Source organism: Heliangelus exortis, chromosome 1 (assembly GCF_036169615.1).
Source record: "Heliangelus exortis chromosome 1, bHelExo1.hap1, whole genome shotgun sequence".
Classification (NCBI taxonomy): Eukaryota; Metazoa; Chordata; class Aves; order Apodiformes; family Trochilidae; genus Heliangelus; species Heliangelus exortis.
Genome location: NC_092422.1, coordinates 130,465,151 through 130,486,801, shown reverse-complemented (window position 1 = coordinate 130,486,801; position 21,651 = coordinate 130,465,151). Strand labels below are relative to the sequence as shown.

Here is a 21,651-nt window from a genome sequence, read left to right as displayed (position 1 = left end):
GAACTCAGAGAAAGATCCTTATGTAATCAAGAAGAATCTCCTGATTTCATTTATGATATTATAAAACAGTGTGCTCATTGTTGGTGGTCTGTCTATTGAATGCTAACCCACAGAAAATGTTGTAGCAAACATTTTGCTAGAAAAAAAATAGTAAAGCAAAATGAAACTGAGCAGTTTCAAAATTCTTTTTGGCACATAGAATAAGAGGTAGCAGGAGAATTGTGGTATTTCACAGTGTTTGTTGTCACTGAGGACTTTTTAATATTCATTGCACTGTTAATATATAATTAATTTAATGGAAATACTCATTGAATGATGACAAAATAATAACTAGCATAGGCAAAAAATATTTAATTATATTTTCATCCATCAGATATCTGAACATTGAATTAAAATAGAGCAATTCACAGTAAACTGGTTAGAGAAACAGTGAGAATGAAGCTAGATAAAATAATTCAACTTAAAAAAAAAAAAATTCGGGTTCCTTTTTTCTGAAGGCACTTTCTTGAAAACAACTGCAGCCACTTCTTTTAAATCTTTCCTTTTAATCAATATTTTTTGCAGCAGCTGAGATGAGGTTGTTCATTGCAGCGACAACACTGTCGATGAACTCATTTGGCCTTAATGATTTGGTTCTGGCAGCAGCTCCTAATTCTGCTTACTGGGAAGCCTAAGGTTTTCATATGAAGGTTAAAGATAGTTAACCATCCCATGGTTGCTGGGATGGCTGACAGAGCAGATTAGTGCTGTTGAGCCCTGTAGGAAAAGGTCACTGCTTGCAGTAAAGAAGGGAGGGCTGTCACTGCAGGAGATGAACTCACTTCCAGCCTACAAAGAGAGGTTTGGACTGGGGTAAACCAGTCATTGGCAGGTATAGGTAGGATTTGCTTTCTGTTTTCTGCTTATCTTTGCCTACCAACACTGCTTCTGGCTTCCAGCCACCACTGCCAGGCAGCTGTCTCTTCAATGGGACCCTCACGTGCTCTCCTTCCTTCTTCCTGCTCCTGACATCAGTGCTGTTGTTTCCGAGTACAAAATCTTGAGGAAGCACAGCACTGCTGGGTAAGCAAGGCAAAATGAAAGACCTTTGTCTACTGGCAGAGGTTTTTTATGCTATGCAAGTCTCCTCTAGCTTTTTATTCTATTTTTGAAGCTACATACTGTGTTCTCCCCTTATCTGTATCTCTCTGAGGATTCATGTTCAATCCTAATGACTTTTGCATCCCATTTAAATGGCAATAACTGAAGATCTCAGTAATTAGGACTTTGAATGATTAGTCACTGGTGTGTAGGTTCTCTAAAGGTTCCAAGAATAGTGTAGCATATGGTCACCTTTGGAGGTGATTTCATACAGTTGCACAAGGTAATACTAGCTACAAAATACAGCTTGCTAGGAAAACGATGGCTCAGCAGTTCACTGTGAAACATCATCCCATTTCAAAGACTTATCTTCCACAATGCAGAGTGTTGTAACAGAGTAAGAATATTAAATTATATTTACATTTAATATTAAAATACTAAATTTAAGTGGGACTGCCTGATAAAGTGAGCTTGCAAAATGAGACCAGAAGCGTAAGAAATAAGAACTGATGTCTAGCTTTCCATTTGTATTTAATGGTACCTGGGTTGCTGAACATTGTAAAGTGGGTACATGAATCATGTTGAGTTTGATGAGCTGATGGTCTCACTTAATAGGAGTAATTTTGTTTAATACTGCAATAGATTCCTCTCTCTATGAGAGGCGAGGAATTTTGAGTTTTTCTTATACCAGCTTCATGGCAGAGTCTCCCTTCAGTCGTTCAGAGGGTCCAGAATGTGGGGTACTCTACTATCTCTGCACATTCCTGTTATACTGCACTACATTGTGAGGTATAATGAAAAATTTCTTAACCGCTAGGAGACAAAATGCAGATCATTATATATGTTCCCAGAAGCTAAATATCAGCATGGAGAGTGACCTGTTGAAATATGTGCATCCCAAGCATAAAAATTGTATGCATACATACTAAGCAAAAGGCAACAGGAGTCCTCATGGCTTGTACACAGCTTCTGAACCTATTTATCTATATAATCAATGTAGGAACTAGTCTGGTTAAGCCAGACACCATTTGAGTGGATCTATTGCTGCAGAACTGTAGACCTTAGTTTGAGGGAGAAGACCTGGTCTTGAAAAGGTAATTTCATGGTTCTACCTGTTTGTTGCCCAGTGTCTCTGCAAGGAGTATTTAGTACATGTTCAAAGAGGCAGAGGAGACCAAATGACCAGTCTGAAGAATTGCAAGGCAGTGAATTTAGGTTTGAAACATGAATATTCACTAGATCCTGCTCCCCTGAAATAATCATCAAGATCTGAGAAAAGCTGTCAAGTCCAATGTCCCGTGGATTCAGAATCTGGCTTAGAAATGATTTACTTTGAACTGGAAGAATCTTTTCAAGCAGTATTAAATGGAGCATTTTAGCAGTTTCCCATTAGATTTTCCTCAGTATTTGTGACATTCATTGATTTCAGAGAAATATAAAGCAGCAGTGTGTAAAAAATGAAGAATCCATACTCTGCAGTGAACCAACTCCTCCCCCTTCAAACTTTAAAAATGAAGAAAGAGGATAAAAATGCATTCAGCTAATGTAAAGGGGTAAATTAATCTGTCTCATATCTAGAAGTGCTAGATGGAAGCAGAGGCAATAGGAGGCCTTTCGGCTTTGCCTGCTCATATGTACTATTTGCTATAATTCTAGGCAGACTGCCTCTTAGTCAGGCCATTTACTTATGTCCTTAACTGCTTCAGGAAAGACAAAAATCCTAGCAAAATGAGCAAAGATGTTTAGTGATGATTTATACCGCAGAACATAGAGGCATTTTTAATGTTTATTCTAATATGTATGTCTGTATCATCTTTATGTATTTGTAATTTGTTTTAAAAGGCTAGCTAGGCTCAACCATTTAACTGTGCTCAGTTTAAACAAATATATTTCTTTTTTTTTTCAGTTGTTACTTGTCAATTTCAAATTTATATTGCCTGGTATGTTTATATCTCTGTTTCGGTTCTTCCCCAAGAGATTTCTGTTTTGATGAGTGTCCCAGGAAAGAGATTTTAGACATTACTTTCATTATTTGAACTATAAATAAAATACTGAATACTTCCTTTTAACAAACTCTGGTAGAAGTTTGTGTATCATAAAAACAGCCGACCAAAAAATCATCCAAAAATTTGTTAGAAAAGCCTAAACTGAAGTACTTTATAAGGTAAAAGAGAATCAAATATCAGTAAATGTCAGGTTGTTTGTTGTTTGGTTGTTTTTGTTGTTTTTTTTTTAACAAACAAATATCCTGATTTCTAGTGTCAAATTGTATTGATACTGGAAAGGAAGAAAGATATAATGAGATGGCCTCACACACTGCATAATCTAGGGGAGAGCCCCTAATGTTTTGTTTATTTTCCAGGGTTCAACACGCCAGCATTCTCAAGTGTAAGCCAGGGCATTTGACAGATTTGAGCCTGACCAGAGGTCTGAATCAAAAGCCTCTCGTGTTCAAGTCTGCAGTAGAATAGCAGTGTTACAGCAAGAGTGGAGGTTGAGCAGCAAGTCACCCTCAAGAGACTGCTAGTCCTTGCCTTCCTGCTGACAAATCACCACTGATTCATAGCCGTATCTTAATAAGAGGGGGGAGAATTCAAAATGATTTTTTTTCAAAGAAAAAGCTTAAATAGGTGAATTAAAAAAGAATGGGTCATTGGATTCTTCCTGTTTGTCATAACAAACAAGAATTCTGTGATGTTTTCTGCAAGTACCTGTACCAGCTGCACAATCTTTTCTGTATGTGGGAGAAGCTGCCCATAGCTGCGTCTGCCCAAGCCATGAAAGTGTCTGCTAGCAAACTGCTGCAACTGGCTTCAGACCTGGCCTATGGCTTGATAATCTCTTGGTTTTACTTTTCCTTTGCATTAATTCCAGTGTCATTTTGGCTGAATCATCATAGACTCATAGCAACACAGAACAGTTTCATTTGGAAGGCAGTTTAAAGATCATCCAGTTCCAACCTCACTGCGTGGGCAGGGACACCTCCCACCAGATCAGGTTGCTCAGAGTCCCATCCAACCTGGCCTTGAACACTTCCAGGGAGAGGGCATCCACAGTTTCCCTGGGCAACCTGTGCCAGTGTCTCACCAACCTAGGTTTCTTTAGAATGAATCTGGGGCCAAATGCCACTGTGTGCTCAATCCAATGGATGGATCAGGTGCCTCAGCAGGGGCAGAGAAGCAATACCAAGGAAGGAGAAGGCCACATGCAGTGCTTCGCTGCTGAATGTAAAGCACCTGATGGCCACTTTGCTTGGGAATTCTCTCCGTTCATTAAAATTACTCTTTAACTCATTTAACTAGCACATTTTTTAAAGTCTTCTGCCTTTAAATGTATCACAAAAAAGAAAAATAGAAAGGGCTTACTTTAGTACTACATGAAGTTCACATGAAGTTCTAATAGATGAAGTGGTAATGTTAGAGGTACCAATTGAAAATCAGAGCTTTAAACAAAGGATAAGAGAGCAAGCATCTTTATTAAGCCAGTGAGTTTTCAAAAAGTGGGGAAAGGTAAGAGATTCTAGGTAATAGCTCTAATGAAATTTATATCCCCTGCCATTCTATTTGATTCTGGGCGTTTGCTCTTGCAATCTGTGGGTTGAAACAAAGTATTGATTTTATGAACTTTTTGACATCTTAAATCTGTCTGTGAAGGGTGAGTGTAGCTGTTTTACAAAAATGAGCAGCAAAGCTCACAGTAAAAGAAAAAAAATTATATAAAAAAAATCATTAATTCATGATTAACTGAACTTTGAAGGAGAAATTTTGCTGGCTGATATATTGGCACACTAGTGAGGAGTTACTTTGAGTAAAACAGTCCAATTATTGTCTTATCTTTTCTTCTTAATGAGCTAAGAGAGAATTTCTGTTCTCAAAAGACAGAGGCATCGTTATAAAGTCTTTTTTTTATGCTGAATCTTGTCCTGCTCTCCTGAAACATGTCCTGAAATATGAGTGTCAGAGTGGACAGTTAATGATGGAAGCCTGGACTACTGCATGCTAGTGTTTATTTTACTGGTATGTTATATGGAAGCAATGCTCACCTTCATGGAGTGTGTTGTGGAGGCTGATTTATGCACTGTGTTCCCTATTTTATGGATTTTACCTGTTTGGGACTAACTTAAGCACAGAGTGATGGTCAATCATTAGCCCTTCTTGAAGGGCTTAATTCATGCAAGTAGAGTAGGGAAAGTTCTATTAAGTTCAAGCTTCCTTCTGTGGACACCTGGTTTAAGTCCTCTATGTTGCCCATATTTCTCCAGTCCTTCCTTCTTACACTTTGGATGTATCTGTTTTTTCTGCTGACTACCTTATGGTAGTACAGAATTGATTAAAAGCCAACCTTGGACTTCCCCAGACACTTTTAATGTAGGTGCTTTAAGCACTGATTGTCCTATGTTGCAGGAAGCAGCTCACTTCACAGGTAGCTAAATTTTGGGGATTTGGGTTTTTTAGGGCACTATTGATTAATTTAAAGAGATACCCAGCATACTGGAGGGTGTCCCAGTCCTAGCCACTGCAGTGGACAAGTGTACCAGCCAAGGTGGAAGTAGGCTATGCTAACAAAAGGAATTGCTTGTTTCCTTTCTCATACCTCTACTGTTTCATTGAACAATTGTGTGGAGACATCCAGAGGCTCTGAGAGACAACCCCCTCATGGTTGAGCCACATAAATGAACCAACTGTGTGCAGCCAAAGGACACCTCAAAGCTCATCTTTGATCTCCTCTTAGTATGGATTTGTAGAACCCCAAACATATACACAGGAGTTTCTTTTTAGCCCTGAGTCTTATTCTTTTATCATGATCTCACTTAGCTGATTTGTCCTCTAAGACCATTCCTTCCAGCTGCAGTAATACATGGGAGCACTGTCCTGTATGTTCCCACGATGGTAATGAACAATTTAGACGTGTTTAAAGCAGTTTTGACATTCTGAAGGCTCTAAATTGCTGCAAAAAGCAAATAAAGTTTGTTTGGTAAATGCATTTGTCCAGATTCCCTGAATCCCAAATCCATATACAAGTCCCAGAGAATATGTGAGTTCCACTGGCACCAGCAAGAATATGACTATGGATTTCTCATTTGTAGCAAGACATGCAAAGATTGTAGGTCTCATAATGTGGTCTAAAGGCTTTCATGTGCAGTACAAAGCATATGACAAATAAAGTGCTCTTTTCCCTTCAGAGTTACAGACCTCCCTAGATAGAACAGTTATTCTGATTAAATGAATGCTTTAAGAGCAAAAGTTTTGGTTTTATTTTCTAGAGATGTATTCTACAAAGTGTAGTTACTGCTTCCAATTGCAAAAATCAGTAATGAACTGAAGAAAAAATGCCAGCAACTTGGCAAACTGTGCCTTAGGTTGGATGTATTTGAAGCAACGCACTTTTCCAGCAGGCTTGATAGCACATTGATTGAAGTCTTGCTGCCTTTGTATGTCTGATGCTATGCTTGTAAAAAGCTTTTCTATTTGCATCCTTAGACAACTTTGACTGGAGACTCTCAAAAATTAGTGAAGTAGGCCAATGCTGAAATGAGTTCCAGGCAGTGATCCAGCTTATCAGAATAGTGGACTTCACTGAGCTGGCAAGTTTAAGGTTTGCAAGGAAATGATGAAAATAGAAACAGGAAGAGTGGAAGGAGCAATCATTGCAGTTGGGTGCTCTACTGTGTCTTGTCTGCAATTAGAGACAGCTTTGGTTTTCTGAAACAAGTAATGTAACAGGAGAATATTTTGTGTATCCACTGAGCTAACACATTGTTATTAACCACTCCCTCTTGCCATATACCTTCAACATTCATTGCTCTCCCAACATAGTGCATTTTATATTTTCAGCCATCATGAAAAACATCTAGCAAGAAACTGTTGTATCTTTCTGCAGGCCTTTATTATTTAGGGTGCAATCAATTATTATCTGGCTTGTTTCGTTGTGTTTTTGTACTAGAGCTCTGTTGTTTGCCTGCTTCTTATGTGAAATAATCTCTTGTCTCATATAAAATATTTTTTCTTTTGGCTCATATACCTCAGCATGCAAACTCATAACTGGATTTTTTTAAAACAAAGAAAACTGAATAAAAATTGAATAGCAAACACAAAGTGTAGTGAGATTAGCTGAGTGCAATTTGTCTTTTCTTTTGAGAGATACATTCTAATCCTCATTCACCTCTATGTACTGACGTTAAGCACCTCATATTTTGACTTCAGACACCCTGCTATTCTAGAACAACTATGCTATGGAAAGGTCAGTGAGAGGATTGTTATGGAAAGGTCTTTTCAATACTACACATTGTTGGCAACAACAGAGTGATAGGGAGAATACCCAATTGCATAGATAGCAAGTTGTGGTTTCCTCAACTCCACGGAGTAATTGCTGTGATCAAGGAGCTGGAACTTTGCCTGAAGTATTTGCAGCAACTTGTGGAGCACTGGGATCTGTACAATGTTCATAGCCATCTTCAGCAATTAGAGACCATGTGGAAGGGATTGTCTTCTCCAGCAGAAGTGTTATTTCTTGCTTCAAAATGGGCAAGAACAGTTCAGAACTGAAAGACACAGGCTAGAATTAGAGGGTGAGTTTTAGCTCGTGCAAATAATCTCATAGGTACACCTAGAGCATCAAAGAAAAACACAGATGCTCTGAGCTGAAACAATATGGCAAGAGGCTGGGAAAACTGGAGGAGCATGAGGCATGTTTCTGTATGAAGCTTGTAAAAGGGTGGCCATAAATCTAACTCGGGGTCAGCAAATCCACACCTTGGTCTATCACATGGATGGACACGTTTTATCTAGCTTCCAAGGTAAAGGGGTATTTCTACTGAAGTACAGCTTCCCTATTCAGACACAGTACTCATGCTGAGTGAAAAGAACTTCATGAAGTTGTAAAGGGACTTGGAAGCAACAAAAGTATTACCTGTGTAACCTTCTTAATTCACGTTGGTTTTTTTGGTTTTTTTTTTTTTTGTGTGTGTGTGTTCGGTCAATAGCTTTCTCCAGCCTGTGGAGTCCTTATTTTATGTAGAGCGTAGATGGAGGATGTTGTTATTAAGCATTTTGTGTATTCCTTGTTATTCCACATGTGTGGTCCTTGTTTTATTTTCCATATGGTGTTTGAATATTTTTCTAAAGACAAAGTGGCTCTTTTAAGGTGCTCTTTAGTGAAGTGTCTGAGTATCAACAATTATTAGAGACTGCAGTTTAAACTCATTTGTGCACGTGCTGTGTCCATTTTACAGATGGAAAGATGAACTGCAGCCATAGTAAGACCAAAAAGCAGCTGTTGGTTTTTGACATGCAGGTTGAGTGGCTGGTAACTTAAATCTAAAAAAAAGACAGCCCTGCAGAAAACTATAGGTTCAAAGCACACATTTGCATGCATTACATTTTTACTAGTCAGATGCTAAGCTCTAAAGAAAATTAGAAGCTCTTTATTGATGTCCAGCTTCTGAAAAAGTTGGTTAAAGTAGTCACCCAGTATCTTGCTGGTTGCAGGGATTCTGGTACACCAGAGACTTCAGTCATGCTTCATATATTCCCTCTTTTACAGGAGTCTTTCAGTTTCTTTGAAAAATGACACAAGGCTGCTTGTTCAAATGCAAAAATCAGACTGATCCCTAGAGCAGACCTCTTATGAGACCTAAATTAAAGCAGCATTTCTAGAGGAAAAATAATGTGTTTGTGTTATCAACAAACTGTGTTATTATACACATTCATTATAAACATTCAATGAGAGTAGTGACTGCTGGGCTGTTTGTTCGCCTCTCATTTGCTGATTTGAACCTAGAACTAGGCAGCACACAGAAGGCTCAGCTGAGATGCTGGGTAGGGAGGAAATTTTGGCCCCTTAGCTGGGAAAAAAACTGATGACCCTCCCAGGCAAAATATATATATATGCAAACAATGATTTTTGAAGAGATTTCTTAATTATCCATATTTGAGAGGATCTGTCTTAGAAACAGGAAGATGTGCATGGTTAATGTGAAGATTATGGCTTGCTGAATTTGAAGGTTCTTCTCCAGCTCCTCTTGGGATCCAAGTGTTTCTCAAATAAAAGGTTGCCAGAACTTGTCAAAACAAGGCATTTTTCTTTTAGTCACAGTCTCCCAGATAGCTGAGCTACATTTGCTGACATTTTCTTTTAAAGAAGTAAACTGAGACTGACACCCAACAAGAAAAAAAGCAGATTTTGCCAACATTAAAGGTAGCTAAAATATGTTTTTAAAAAGGGAAGGTGTGTCAGGCATCAGTAAGTATCAGCAGCAACCTGATCTGTCATGAACTCTGTAGGGTGCATGAAAAAGAGAAAAATAAAAGAAAGATAAAATGAAGATGAAAGATGAATCTTAGCTAGTATATTAAAAGCCTGTATTAATTCTCTGATGTACAGTTTGACAATGAATATCGCTCTTTCAGGGCTCTGGTCTAGTGGGTGGTCTCCCTGCCCATGGAAGGGTGTTTGGAACTAGGTGATCTTAAAGATCCCTTCCTACCCTGAAAATTCTATTATTCTATTTCTGTGATTCTAATTCTATGGTTGGGGGCAGGAGAAACAAGAACAAAAATTACAGGAAGAACTTGCTGCAGACTCCCATGAATATTTTCAATATTAAGGTGACGCACATCTGATTTTACCATGTTTTTTTTATATATATGTTTACCACTTAAAAGGGAAATTGCATAAGAACCATCAAGAATTTTTTACAGTTTATAAATAAGGCTTCCTCACTGCCCAAAAATTATATTAACTTGTCTGATAGCATCTATAATATCTAGCAATGGGGAAAAAGAGCTGAAATGGTGGAAACAGAAAGTGATGAAAGACAAGATTTAGCTGCATGAACAAGTTAAAGCAGGTCTTGACAATGCACTGAAATAAGCACAGAATAACTATCTTCGTTACCAAAAAGGTGGCTTATACCATCTGTTTTGTTGATTTCCCACTTTTCCTATGCTTTCTCAAAAGGCTGGTTCAAAATATTTTGTGAAGTAGGAACCAGTTTCTCTAACAGTCCTTAGAAAAATGTTACTGAGAAAAGAAAGAGGTTTTGGGGTATTCCTTTTTTTTACAGGCATAGTAGAAGAAATTTGGGGGTATGAAAGCTCCCAAACTTAGAAAACCTCCTGAGCACCTATCATAAGAGGGAAAAAGAAATAAATAATACAGATAAAGTGATGACACTGAAAGGTCAGTAATGTACCTGTCAAAATAATGTTATATATATCTTAAAAGATGTCAACGAGCATTCACAGAACTTACTAATAATCCACTGGTGAGTGAAGTGTGATGAGTGTGAAACACCACAGAGAAGCTGTGATAGAAAAGAAACATGATCACAGTCCTTTTCACCTGAACATGGCAGCTGTAGTGAACATATTTATATTTTGTGAATCAGCTGAACTATTTCAGAATTTAGAAAATATCACTCTTTTAACAGAGAAAACCCCCAAACATTGTGAAATGTAATTAAATGCTGGTCTTGTTCCCCAGGGTCTTAGGGTAGACTTAGGAAACTGACTATCAGGAATTAAATTAATTGACATGAATGTCATACGTTAAATGTTACACTGCTTGTGAAAATACTTTGTATATCTCATTTAGGATTTGGCATAGGATTTTTTTTTTCCTTTTTTAAGGCATACTTTTAAGAGGTAATATTGCATTTTCTAGAACATAACTGTATTTAATATTATTTATATTGTTATCAGTCTTAACACTGTTATACAAGGTATATACCCCGTGGCACACAGCATTTGAATACTGGCTTTCAGCACCAGTGAAATTCCATGTCACATTAGGCAGTGAAAAATACAGAAAGTATACATGACTAGTACTTCGGAGATGGGTCTTAGATGAATGTGGGCAGTCTTTAAGGTATGATATTATAACTGCTTAGATATTAAATGTTATTAATATGTAACTTGTACATATTATCTGGAAATATTGCAGAAGACATAACTTTGTGATCATAATACTCACTGGTGGAAAATAAACTCTTGCCTTCTGAAATATGTTTAACTTGTCACTGAGCTGGCTTACTAATGTGATTGTCTACCTTTTGCAAAATGAAGATTATACTTTCTGCAGTTGCTGTGATACAAGACAAGTGCGCTGAACTTTGGTACATCACTACATTTTGTACTATGCAGTTCACTGTCACTGCTGTTATGACTTTCCATGAACAGGTCGAGAAGTGAATTTAATCTCCCAAAACACCACATGTGAAATTATGATTTGAAGATACTCTCCTTTTTTTGCTCTAAATGACTAGTAGCAATAGTACTCAGCTTTAACTCAGCTGTAGGATTGAACTTTAGATTTGGACTTAAAACTGGCTGCATGGTCTGCCCCAGAGAGTTTTAGTTAATAGAGTTCAATCCAGTTGGTAGCCACTCACCAGTGGTGTTCCTCAGGGCTGTTTTGGGACCAGTCTTGTTCAATATCTTTACCAACAACCTAGATAAGGAGATTGAGTGCTTCCTCAGCAAATTTGCAGATAACAAGAAGTTGGGTGGGAGTGCTGATCTGTGCAAGGGTACGAAGGCTCTGCAAAGGGACCTGGATGGGCTGGACCAATGGATCAAGGTCAGTAAAATGAGGTTTAACAAGGCCAAGTGCCAGCTCCTGCACTTTGGTCACAGCAGCCCCATGCAATGTTACAGGATTGGAGAGGAGTGTCTGGAAAGCTGCCTGGCAGAAAAGGACCTGGGGGTGTTGGTCATCAGATGGTTGAATATGAGCCAGCAGTGTGCCCAGCTGGACAAGAAGGCCAATGGCATCCTGGCTTGGATCAGGAACAGTGTGGCCAGCAGGAGAAGGGAAGGGATTCTGCCCCTGTACTCAGCACTGGCGAGGCTGCACCTTGGGTACTGTGTTCAGTTCTGGGCCCCTCAGTTCAGGAAGGAGATTGACTTGCTGGAGTGAGTTCAGAGAAGGGCAACCAAGCTGCTGAAGGGTCTAGAGAACAAGTCCTGTAGGAGAGGCTGAAAGAATTGGGAATGTATTGTTTGGAGAAGAGGAGGCTGAGAGGAGACTGTATTGCTCTCTACAGCTACCTGAAAGGAGGTTTGGGGGAGGTGAGTGCTGGCTTCTCTCAAGTAAATAATGATAGGACTAGAGGAAATGGCCTGAAGTTGCACTAGGGGAGGTTTAGGAAGAATTAGGAATAGAATATTAGGAAGAATTTCTTTGCTGAGAGAGTAGACAGGCATTAGATCAGGCTACCCAGGGAGGTGGTGGAGTCACCGACCCTAGAAGTATTTGAAAATGGTGTACATGAGGCACTTCAGGACATGGTCTAGTGTGCAGGGTGATACAGATATTGATATATATATATTGTTTATTTTATTGGGATGGGGGGGAATGTTGATGGTTGCATGTGGTGATTTTAGAGGTCTTTTCCAACTGCGAAAATTCAGCAATTCTGTGATCTTTTGTAAAAGATGGCTCATGATTTATCAACCCTCTCAGCTCTAGGAGAGGTAAGACAGAAGGAGGCACCTTCAGTGGACAGTTCATCCTGCAAACCTGAGACTTAATACCAGGATGAATTACCTCCTAGAGGACCTTGCTTCCTAGTACTGGTCAGAGATCTGATCATCTAGATAAATCTAGATAAATAGCTTAAATGAGATACTAACTTTTATACAGCTAAAACTATAATGGATTAATCCCACTAAAAATGAGAAGGCAAATATTTTTCAGACTCCATGGCCTGGGAATAATCCAAACTATGATTAACAGATGGGGGTGCAACAAAACTGGGAGTATGCTGCTGTGTATGGCTATAAGCTGAGAGTCATGATGTAACATCACAGGAAAGGAACTGTGGAGAGAGGTCAGAGAATCACAGAACAACCTCCCTTGCATGCAAAATCAAGGCTTTTGTGAGTGTAGGTAAATGACATTTCTATAAGAGTAGCCTGTCTCATTTGCATACTCTGCCTCAATCTCCCAAGGCAGAGGAGTTGACAGCCTGTGTTTCTTGAGATATGTTTAGCATATTCTCTGTCAGTTCTGGAGACTGTATTGTCAGGAAATCATTTTTTGGTGACACTGCACCAGACAAAGGCTGGTGAAAATAAAACTTTTGGAAATACTGGCTTCCTGCTGGTAGTTGATTAGACTGCAGGAGAGATACGTTTATTTTCACCAGCCTGGAAATCCATTAGGTGTTCTCCAAGTTATTAATAATGCCTTGGCTAGTAATACCAGGTAGGTTTAGTGGATTTCCCTGCCAGTGTACTGAATGTGTTTGCAATGAAGCATGAAAAATGTTTCATTAGCTGAACAAGCAACCACTTGACAGTAAATAATGTTAGAAATTCTGAAAGCTTATAATGATTTCACATTATGAAATATTACTGAAAATTTTGTGGTGAACCTCTGAAAGAATAAGTAATTGCATTTATTGATTTTGAGGTGCTTTCTGCCTATTAAGAGGCAGCATGTAAAGCAGATGTTCTCCTTTCTCTGCAGCTGGGATGACAGCAGCTCAGTTAGTAGTGGCCTCAGTGACACTCTTGACAACCTCAGCACGGATGATTTGAATACAACCTCATCTGTCAGCTCTTACTCCAATATAACTGCCTCTTCAAGGAAGAATACTCATGCCCAGGTGAGTAGCTTTGATGAAGTTTGCTTTGAAAATGTATAATATGTGTTTATAACCATTAATATATGAGAAAATTTGTGGGAGCATTACACATGGTTTAATGACAACGCTGATGAAAATTTTTTTTCATAAAGACTCTGCAATATCTGTGTAGATGTTTACTTGGGCTCTTTTCCCATCAGTTGTTACTCAAAAATCTATGCTAGCATCTCCAAAACATATATGACATTACAAAGCACAGAGAGTTTTTTCATTTCATATGCCTCAAATAACAAATGTGTAAACAGCAACTGATTATTTTGTTGGCCATCTAATCAGTATTATTCCTACTCATGACAGCAGTAACTAGGAAGCAGCCAGAGAGGAGTCTCTGTGGAGAAGGAGTTGTGACAACTCAATAATAAATAGCTCTTCCCTGACTACAATCCAGTTTGCAGTTCCACTTGGGTTGGCTGTATGAGTCCAGGGCTGTGGTTACATCAGACAAAAGTAATGCATGGTGCTACCTGCAAGCAGCACCAATTTTTGCTGTTAGAGAGGGGCAGAGGTAAGCAGGACTGGTGAGATGATGGTGTGCAAATAAGGCTGGAGGCTGAGGTCAGGATGCTGCAGGAAGCCACAGGAGTAAGGGTTACAACAAGCAGGCTCTCAGCACAAAGAGCACAAGTCTTGTCACACACAGAAGGCAGGCTCAGTCTCCAGCATTTCTATTGAAGCTGCTTCCACAGTTCTACATTGTCTGTCTTGTTGGGCTGCCCCTCCAGCACATCCTTATCAGCACTCAACAGGGAAAGTAGATGCCAAAGGGGTGTTCAATCCTCACTCAGAGCTCCTTCCACATAGGTCTGAGTTTCAGAGCAAGCTTGACCCTATTATATAGCTAAAGTGAGTCCCTTGTAGGAAATAATTCATTTCAGTGGAGACAAACCAGTAGAAAAAATATCAGCTGTAGCAATGAGAATTTTGCTTTGTGGTAGTACAACATACTCAGTCCTCCTTGGAGCAATGTTCCTAATTCGGTCCCTGGACTGAAAGGCTTGGGTAGGAAAAGGGAAGAAACCAGACTGAGGTGATTTTAGAAGTATATCTGAGAACTTCCTCATTGAAGCTTTAGTAAAACCTCTCAGCACAGCAATTCATTTGAGAAATTCAGGGGGAGCTGAGAAACAATAGAGTATTATGATTTACTTCATTATGGCTTATCTATGAAGAAAAGAGTTGAAATCTTTAAAAAAAAAAATTAAAAAAAAAAAAAGAAAAAAAAGAAAAATGTCTTGCCCAAATAATAGTATCTTTAAACATTTGGGATCAGGATATTAATGTCCTAGAAGGGAAGTTTTGCTACAAATAAATCAATATGATTATTCTCCTCCCCTCCAGTAATTTAAGAAATTGGCAAGTGCTGAAGATGCTGAGATTGATAATTTTTTTGTGCAATTCTCTCTCGTAGCTGAAGACGGACTCAGAGAAGCGCTCGGTTACAGACAGCGAAACCTGGGGCAGCACTGAAGAACTGAAAAAAACGGAGGAAGACTTTGACAGCAGTGTAGACAGCAGTGGCAAGTGGAAAGGCCTTCCCTCAGGGCTGTCTGAAGAGTCAGAGAAGGGAGGACAAAAAGCATCTCTCTCTGTTTCACAGACCGGATCCTGGAGGAGAGGCATGACTGCTCAAGTAGGAACAGCTCAGTCCAGGCACAAAGCAGGAACAAGTGCACTGAAGACCCCGGGTACAAAACTTCTGTAGTTTGTATTATAGCATGGAAAATTATGGATTTAGACTTTTTATTAGTATGGGTTAAATTAACCCTATTTGAATTAACTCATTAAATTATGGATTTATACTCTTTAAGCGGTTGAGAATCTTAGTGGGCTACCTATAATTAATGGATATTAGAAACGTGTGACAGACACATAGCATATTGGTAGCTCTTCACTGCATTGCATATTAACAAATTAATTGCACATGAATGCATCCATAACAAAAAGGGTGACTGCATTTTGTTTTGCTATCATATATCAGCTTCTCTTGAGAAATTCCTAAAAAATATTTGTGAACGCATTTATTCTTTATCTTTGTTCTCAAAGAAACCTGCACCCTTGGTAATTGAGCACATGTGAGGAAATGGTCAAAGATTTTAATTTGAGATTTTAAAAAAATCAACATTCAAAAGAGGGGTCTCAAAATGAGACTCTCTGATCTAGATCTGAATTGTCACATTCCAGATATTGTGGGTATTATTCAATACACCACTTTTAAGAGGTAAAAAATATGTTTTACACACTTTCTTCAGTGAAAGATGACTTCTTGCATAATTTTGAAGGGCTTCTAAGAAGTAATAACCACTTCTGCAATCTAGATTGAAGCAAAAAATGAAAAATTGTTGGAGGAAATCATTAGTAATAACATCTAATCCATCATGTCACCAGGGAAATATTGATTCTTTATAGGACATTTTCTAGACCTTTGGCATGTCCTGAGGAACTACTGCACGAGCATGCTGTAACCACCAGTTTAAAGATAATGAAAAAAAAAACATTCCCAGAATAAATTCAGCTCCTTTGCAAGCCTCTTTCTTTAGTTTCTTTACAATTTGGAAGGGGTAGATATTGGTCAGCCTCTGGTCTGTAAGATCCCTAACATAAGTTGTCATGGTCAGTGATCAAATGGATGCAGAAACTAAACCCCTGCAATGGCAATTAAAAAGAAAATACTACCGGGTTTACCACATGTCAGACTGTTTCCCAGATCTGTTCTGGTGTAGTAGGCAGCCACTGTGCAACAAAGAGCTGAGGCCTTCATTTTTTAAGCATATACTAATAGTCTGTGTCTCAGCTGTGTAGGTGTGTGATCCATATCTTGGTGAGTGCATGTGCTTGTGAAGCATAAAATGTGCTTTTGATCAAAACAAAAGTGTATTTAATTCTAACTTGTAGGTGTTGTTCTTCATTAGTTTAGTTACTGAAGAGAAATTAGGACACTCACTTCCAAAACTTCCATAATCCCTTGGACAGTGAATTAAAAACTCTGCTACATTGAATATTTTCTTATTAGGAGCCTACAATAGATGCTTAAAGAGAAATTAGGAGAGAAATGGCTTTTTTTTTTTGTCTGATCGTAATACAGTAAGAGGGTGTTTTCTTTTCAGATTGAAGAAAATTTCCTAACTAAACCTTTGTGAATGTCACAATAACATTATACAGAAATATATAGTATAAAAATATGTATGTGTGCAGTACTGAAGGAAGTCTCTCAGATTGTCAAATTGTAAAGATTGTGAAGATATCAATCATGTGACAAAGACTATTAAGTCATGTAAATCGTATTGTTATGGCTTCATAGCATGCTAACATACTCTCTCTCTGATAATTCTGGGTAGCTACAACCAGAAAAAACTTAGTTATAAGTAAAAAACAAAATGTAATCTGTGGAAATCAAAGAACTTGATAAGTACCGTTAATTTCTACAAGCATAATTAATGTCATACTTCTGGAAATGTTAATTGCATGTCATGTTTTATTTTCAAATATTATTTATTACATAGAGAATACCGATAACAGGAAACAAGCCAATCAAATTCCTTGTAGTTCAGTCAGGATAATTTTCTACATCTATTCTCACCAGCTATATATGAAACTGCAAGCTCTCAAGAGAATTCCAAGCTTTTAATACCTAAATGCTTACCTGTAATGTATTGTACCTGCTATTGACTACGGGTGGTGGACTAAAGTAAAAAAATGGTCTGCTTTTTTTAAGGTAGTTCTTCTGTTTCTTATTTTTTCATTTTGAATTTGTAACCATATAGTGTTCAAGTTAGATATTGAGACATTACAGCTCACACAGAAGTGACCTTTTCAAATATACTTTTATTTAGGAAAAACAGATGATGCCAAAGCTTCAGAAAAAGTGAAAACTCCTCTGAAAGGAGCCTCCATTCAGCGCTCTCCATCAGATGTAGGAAAAAGCAGTAGCGACGAAGGGAAAAAACCTCCCTCTGGCATCGGGAGATCAACAGCTACGGGGTCCTTTGGATTCAAGAAGTCCGGGATAGGATCTTCCACCATAATCACCTCAAGTGGAGCAACGATCACAAGCGGATCAGCAACTCTGGGCAAAATGCCCAAATCTTCAGCCATCAGTGGGAAGTCCAACGCGGGGCGTAAAACGAGCTTGGATGGTTCCCAGAACCAGGACGATGGTGTCCTGCACATGAGCTCCAAGACAACTCTGCAGTACCGCAGTCTGCCTCGCCCCTCAAAATCCAGCGGCAGCGGCATCCCCAGCAGGGGCGGGCACCGCTCCAGCACCAGCAGCATCGACTCCAACGTCAGCAGCAAGTCTGCGGGGGCTGCTGCTGCTGCTGCTGCCACCAAACTGAGAGAGCCCAGCAAGATTGGCTCTGGGAGGTCCAGCCCCATCACCATCAACCAAACGGATAAGGAGAAAGAGAAAGTGGCTGCGTCCGATTCTGAGAGCGTCTCGCTGTCCAGTTCCCCCAAATCCAGCCCCACTTCGGTCAGTGCCTCTGGCACTCCAGGACTTAGGCAGCCAGGATCCAAATACCCAGATATTGCCTCACCTACCTTCCGAAGGTTAGTGCTTTTCTATGAATTCCTGAAGTTTCAGTGTATAAAGTAGGTATTTTCAGTTGAAGCACTGGGCAAAAAGGCTTTTCAGGGCATATTTTGCCATGATCAGAGAAACAAGTTAAAAAAAAAAAAAAGCTAATACTTTTTTACACAATGTAATTAGTTCTTTAAGGCCTGAGTACCTTCCCAGACCTGAAATGGCTGTTCCTTGAGCTCTGAGCATTGTAGGTACATTCCCATAGCATCAGTTTGAAGGCTAGAATACTCATTTGGACTGAGTGATCCTTATCTTGATTCCAGCTAAAGATAATGTTAGGGCACACATGAATTTCCCTCTCAGAACTATGATAAACCCCCCGAAGGGAAGAAGGACACTGCATTCAGGCACATTCTGTGTCCAAAATAGATGATGCCATAGCCTGGTAAGAGAGTTAAAGAACTCTACAGATGAATAAAGCAATTGCTTTGAAATTGTTGACTACTTCAGATAAAAACATTTAATTATCCTACCAGTTTTTCTGTATCTTTCATCACAAAGCTAAATTTCAATTGGAAATTGAAACTGGAAATGCTCTTCTTATTTCTGGAAGTATACATCTGGATGAAGCTTAAATTAGGATGGACCTTTCGCACTGTTCAAGAAAAAGCCAATAGTGCCCTCTCATGCCTTTTTACCAAAATAGCATCTCCTGGCTGCTGGGGAGCTGTAGATTGTTTTTGTGGATTTGGTAAAATAGGTTCTTATGTAAGTCATGTATACATCATGATAAGTTTTGCATTTATTTCTTATTAATTTTTGAACTGCACCTTAACTGCAGCTTAAAATATTTCCAGTAAGACATTAAGTCATCACATGAATTTTATTTCAACAGTTGTAGAGAACTTGGATGGTTTTTTTTTTTTTCATCACCATTCTAGAATTTTCCTATAGACTTGCAGAATTATTCTATAGAATTGCTGGAAGCAATTTTGTGAAATACACCTCTACCATGACTGCCCTTGGAGACAAACTGAGCCCATGTAGCTCTGGTGCAGTTTATTCTGTCTGAATGGGTACTACATGACCAATGACCGCATTACCATTTGTCCAAAAGAACGAGAGAAATTTTACACAAATACTTAGCAGTGTATTAAACTATAAAGGATTTTTCCAGCGTTTGTTGCAATTATTTATAGCTGGTATGAGGGGAAGTGAGGGGCTTAAAAGCAAATGACTTAGCTGTGGGAATGCTTAATTACTGCAGTTGGGTGAAAGCGTAATCTGTTTATGCACTAATAAGACGGAAGTGTCATTATTTTACCTTTCTCTGGGACAGCCTATACATAAAGAGCACATCTAAACGGTGAATGAGAGCTGTTGCTAATGAAACTAACCTTGATTATTGTGATGTTCTTAAGCAAATTTAACTTTGTGCTATGATTGATCACCTGGGCAGGCATGATTTTAGTAGCAGTAATTACAAATGTGTAGTTTGGCTCTTAGGATGTTACGCCATTAATGTTTAACGCGGCTACCGGTTTCTCTAAAGCTATTTGTTTTACATTTAGGTTGTTTGGTGCCAAGGCAAGTGGTAAAGCTGCCTCTGCACCCAGTACTGAAGGTGTGAAACCCACATCGGCAATGCCCAGCCCTAGTACCACATTGGCACGGCAAGGCAGCCTGGAATCGCCGTCCTCGGGCACAGGCAGCATGGGCAGTGCAGGTGGGCAAAGCGGTAGCAGCAGCCCCCTCTTCAGTAAACCTTCGGACTTAAATGCAGATGTTGTAAGCTTAAGTCACTCCTTGGCTTCTAGTCCCGCCTCAGTGCACTCTTTCACATCAGGTGGTCTTGTGTGGGCTGCAAACCTCAGCAGCTCTTCAGCGGGCAGTAAGGACACACCAAGTTACCAGTCCATGACTAGCCTGCACACCAGTTCCGAGTCCATTGACCTTCCTCTTAGCCATCATGGCTCTCTCTCTGGACTGACAACAAGCACTCAGGAGGTTCAGAGCCTGCTCAAGAGGACTGGAAGCATCAGATCTACTCTTTCGGAAAGGTGAGCGTGCCTATAGACAGTGACCACAAAACTATTCAGAGGCAAAAGGACTGGAGCCAAAAAAAAAACAAAACCCCAACCCCCCACTTCTTTTCCTAAAGGGACACTGTTTAATCAGCAGCGTAGTCCTTTATGCAAAAAAGGGAGGATAGGAAGGATAGGAAGGATAGGAAGGAAGAAAGGACAGAAGGAAGCAAGGATAGGAAGGAAGGAAGGATAGGAAGGAAGGAAGGAAGGAAGGAAGGAAGGAAGGAAGGAAGGAAGGAAGGAAGGAAGGAAGGAAGGAAGGAAGGAAGGAAGGAAGGAAGGAAGGAAGGAAGGAAGGAAGGAAGGAAGGAAGGAAGGAAGGAAGGAAGGAAGGAAGGAGGGAAGGAAGGAAGGAGGGAAGGAAGGAAGGAAGGAAGGAAGGAAGGAAGGAAGGAAGGAAGGAAGGAAGGAAGGAAGGAAGGAAGGAAGGAAGGAAGGAAGGAAGGAAGGAAGGAAGGAAGGAAGGAAGGAAGGAAGGAAGGAAGGAAGGAAGGAAGGAAGGAAGGAAGGAAGGAAGGAAGGAAGGAAGGAAGGAAGGAAGGAAGGAAGGAAGGAAGGAAGGAAGGAAGGAAAGAAGGAAGGATAGGAAGGAAGGAAGGAAGGAAGGAAGGAAGGAAGGAAGGAAGGAAGGAAGGAAGGAAGGAAGGAAGGAAGGAAGGAAGGAAGGAAGGAAGGAAGGAAGGAAGGAAGGAAGGAAGGAAGGAAGGAAGGAAGGAAGGAAGGAAGGAAGGAAGGAAGGAAGGAAGGAAGGAAGGAAGGCTGAACAGCATGTGGAATCAACTGCATTTTATGATTTTACAAGCACTTTTTCAATCTTGAAAATTGTTTTTTGATTCCCCTGTTCTGGAGAACAACCAGAGAAAAGAGGAAAGATTGTCTCAATAATATAATAACATAATCATTGCTGCATGCTGGACCTAACTGCTATCCCAGCAAATGGCAGCTCCAAAGCTGTGTCACTGCCCTTTTGCTATAAAACCTCCTCTGGCAGTGGGAGTCCACCAGTTTTCTTCCTGTGAGCTCAAAACACAGGCAGAACTGGAGAGCCCATGCCTTTGGGTCACCATTTTGCCTTAAGATGCTCAGTCCTGACAAGTTGTTTCTTACATGACAGTCATTATTACCAGCTCCTTAGTAAAATGCAGTTACACTGAGAGAGAGTCAGTTTACAAGTTGAGACCCTCAATATACACACAGTTCTGCTTAGAACAGACCAACAAAAGCAAGAAAGTGTCTTCCTCTGCTTGCTCTATTTAACATGCAGATATTTTACCATTTATTTTATATTATAAAGTGAAGTGGCATATCCACCT

The 21,651-nt window shown here is 39.5% G+C and overlaps 1 protein-coding gene across 1 annotated transcript in view; it reads left to right on the top strand.

Annotated features, from left to right (window-relative positions):
- The window catches only part of NAV3 (neuron navigator 3), a 267,393-nt gene that overhangs the window by 185,219 nt on the left and 60,523 nt on the right, over positions 1 to 21,651 (top strand). Inside the window, exons 13-16 of the mRNA XM_071766381.1 lie at positions 13,552 to 13,690; positions 15,138 to 15,414; positions 17,560 to 18,277; positions 19,823 to 20,311. Coding sequence (XP_071622482.1) covers positions 13,552 to 13,690; positions 15,138 to 15,414; positions 17,560 to 18,277; positions 19,823 to 20,311 — 1,623 coding nt within the window. The remainder of the gene's footprint in view (positions 1 to 13,551; positions 13,691 to 15,137; positions 15,415 to 17,559; positions 18,278 to 19,822; positions 20,312 to 21,651) is intronic.